The sequence below is a fragment of the Etheostoma spectabile genome, chromosome 18 (assembly GCF_008692095.1).
Source record: "Etheostoma spectabile isolate EspeVRDwgs_2016 chromosome 18, UIUC_Espe_1.0, whole genome shotgun sequence".
Classification (NCBI taxonomy): Eukaryota; Metazoa; Chordata; class Actinopteri; order Perciformes; family Percidae; genus Etheostoma; species Etheostoma spectabile.
In genome coordinates this window covers 20,482,915-20,486,029 of record NC_045750.1, presented here as the reverse complement: position 1 = coordinate 20,486,029, position 3,115 = coordinate 20,482,915, and the positions used below count along the sequence as shown (strand labels likewise).

At 48.3% G+C, this 3,115-nt stretch overlaps 2 protein-coding genes across 3 annotated transcripts in view; one reads left to right on the top strand and one right to left on the bottom strand.

The window, feature by feature from the left end:
- mdn1 (midasin AAA ATPase 1) overlaps window positions 1-3,115 on the bottom strand; it is a 1,030,807-nt gene that overhangs the window by 98,424 nt on the left and 929,268 nt on the right. The window lies entirely within an intron of this gene.
- mcm9 (minichromosome maintenance 9 homologous recombination repair factor) overlaps window positions 1-3,115 on the top strand; it is a 31,149-nt gene that overhangs the window by 17,775 nt on the left and 10,259 nt on the right. The window contains exon 12 of one of the 2 annotated variants that reach the window (XM_032542339.1): window positions 2,596-2,796. The exons of the other annotated variant lie outside the window; for it this stretch is intronic. Within the exon in view, the coding sequence (XP_032398230.1) occupies window positions 2,596-2,684 (89 nt within the window). The 3' untranslated portion in view covers window positions 2,685-2,796. Of the gene's footprint in view, window positions 1-2,595; window positions 2,797-3,115 lie in introns of those variants that run through there. 2 annotated transcript variants of the gene reach the window in all.

The window sequence follows — 3,115 nt, the reverse complement described above, 5'->3', positions numbered from 1 at the left end:
CACAGTGTGACTCCCAAGACATACGAGAAGTGTTTTAGAAAGGAAAATGGCTTATGTTTTACTGCTCTGTCGGTGATATCAATGCATATCTGGAAGATTCATCCATCCATCCATCCATCTTCATCCGCTTATCCAGTATTTGGTCGCGGGGGCAGCAGCTCCAGTAGGGGACCCCAAACTTCCCTTTCCCGAGCCACATCAACCAGCTCCGACTGGGGGAACCTGGCGTTCCCAGGCCAGGTTGGAGATATAATCTCTCCACCTAGTCCTGGGTCTTCCCCGAGGCCTTCTCCCAGCTGGACGTGCCTGGAACACCTCCCTAGGGAGGCGCCCAGGAGGCATCCTTACCAGATGCTCGAACCACCTCAACTGGCTCCTTTCGATGTGAAGGAGCAGCGGCTCTACTCCAATCTCCTCACGGTTGACTGAGCTTCTCACCCTATCTCTAAGGGAGACGCCAGCCACCCTCCTGAGGAAACCCATTTTGGCCGCTTGTACCCGTGATCTTGTTCTTTTGGTCATGACCCAGCCTTCATGACCATAGGTGAGGGTAGGAACGAAAATTGCCCGGTAGATTGAGAGCTTTGCCTTCTTGCTCAGATCCCTTTTTCGTCACAACGGTGCGATAAACACAATGTAATACCGCACCCGCTGCTCTGATTCTCCGACCAATCTCACGCTCCATGGTCCCCTCACTCGCAAATAAGACCCCAAGGTACTTAAACTCCTTCACTTGGGGTAAGGACTCGTTCCCTACCCGAAGAAAGCACTCCATCGGTTTCCTGCTGAGAACCATGGCCTCAGATTTAGAGGTGCTGATCCTCATCCCAGCCGCTTCACACTCGGCTGCGAACCGATCCAGTGAGTGCTGAAGGTCACAGACCGATGACGCCATCAGGACCACATCATCTGTAAAAAGCAGCAATGAGATCCCGAGCCCACCAAACTGCAACCCCTCCCCACCCCGACTACGCCTTGATATCCTGTCCATAAATATTACAAACAGGATTGGTGACAAAGCGCACCCCTGGCGGAGGCCAACCCTCACCTGGAACGAGTCCGACTTACTGCGAGAACCGACCACAGCTCTCGCTTTGGTCATACAGAGATTGGATGGCCCTGAGAAGGGTCCCCCTACCCCATACTCCCCGCAGCATCTCCCACAATTTTTCCCGGGGGACCCGGTCTTACGCCTTCTCCAGATCCACAAAACATGTAGACTGGTTGGGCTACTCCAGGTCCGTTGTTCCACGGCCAGGACGGAACCCGCATTGCTCCTCTTCAATCCGAGGTTTGACTATCGGCCGAACCCTCCTTTCCAGCACCTCGGAGTAGACTTTACCAGGGAGGCTGAGAGTGTGATACCCCTGTAATTGACACACCCTCTGGTCCCCCTTTTTGAAGAGGGAACCACCACCCCAGTCTGCCACTCCTTAGCACCGCCCAGACTTCCACGCAATGTTGAAGAGGCGTGTCAACCAAGACAGCCCCTCCACACCCAGAGCTTTCAGCATTCTGGACGAATCTCATCATCCCGGGGCTTTGCCGCTGTGGAGTTGTTTGACTACCTCAGCGACTTCCACCAGGGAAATTGACGACAATCCCCATATCTCCAGCTCTGCCTCACCACAGAGGGCGTGTCAGCTGGATTTAGGAGTTCCTCAAAGTGCTCCTTCCACCGCTCTATACCTCCCCGTTGAGGTCAACAACGTCCCATCCTTACTGTAAACAGCTTGGATGATTCCTCGCTTCCCCTCCTGAGGTGGCAAACGGTTTTCCAGAAGCACCTTGGTGCCGACCGAAAGTCCTCTCCATGTCTTCTCCGAACTTCTCCCACACCCCACTGCTTTGCCTCTGCCACGGCAGAGGCTGCCGCCCTTCGGGCCCGTTGGTACTTGCAGCTGCCTCCGGAGTCCTGGGATAACATATCCCAGAAAAGATTCTTCAGTCGGAGGCTTCCCTGACCACCGGTGTCCACCAGGGTGTTCGTGGGTTACCGCCCCTTGAGGCACCTAAGAAGATTCATTTGTTTTGTCTTTAATGTCCTACAACCATTTTTAACATTCAAGTGACCTCATGCAGCCCAAATATTCTAATAACCCAGTTTGTCCTGAAACAAATGATGTTCATATCTGACTGTAGACAACAGGGTTGATGTTTTACAAGCTTTTATATAAAATAAATCCAGACGGACAATTTAACTGCTACTTTATAAACAAAATGCTGGTAAGTTTTTGCAGAACAACTGTATGGCACTTTTATCATATGGCAGAACATTTAAAAAACAATTGCGCTATATACACTACTTTTGAATTCATATTTCATTTTGCGATTAATCGCGATTATTCAGGGAAATTATGCGATTAATATATTTATATTATTATAATATATTATTATATATACATACATACATATGAGAGAGATAAGGTCATTATTATATTAGTTTGTATTTAAGGCATTAAATACTTTTATTGTGATTTTATATTGTAACAAGTATAATGATGGAATTATAACTTAAATTATTTTGTCCTACACCCATTCCCTGAAAGGCTCCATGACAAAAGTGGTAAATGTCAGTCCTACTTTTACGTTCAGGACTACCTGCTGAGTCTGCCAGCCTGTGGTCCATGGAGAAAATTAAGGCTTATTTCAGTGTATTAAACGCTTGCAGCCGAGGTGTCTGAGGAGGCCAAAAGCATCTTGACACGTTATTACCAGCTGCAGAGACAAAGTGATGGCCGCAACGCTGCCCGCACCACATCCGCATGCTGGAGAGTCTTAGCAGACTGGCTGAAGGTAAGAGGGACTTTTGACTTCATTTTAATGTGTGTTTTTTTTAAATCAATTCAAATCTTAGGTTGGTTGACCTTGACTTGATCTCAGCCTTTTATTTAGGGGTTGTGCTCAGTTCCAAAAATGTCCTAATAGTGTCCTGAAGTATTAGCCTTTTGCATTGACCACTGTTAAGGGGCACTATGCAGTTTGGCAATTTCTTTTCCGTTTCTCTTTTATTGCCAGCTATTTGCTGGCAGGTTTCTCTATAGAGTCCCCTATAGCTTCGGAATAGATTTGGCAGCTCCGATGTTTACTTGTGTCTGACTCTTGGCCCAGTCAG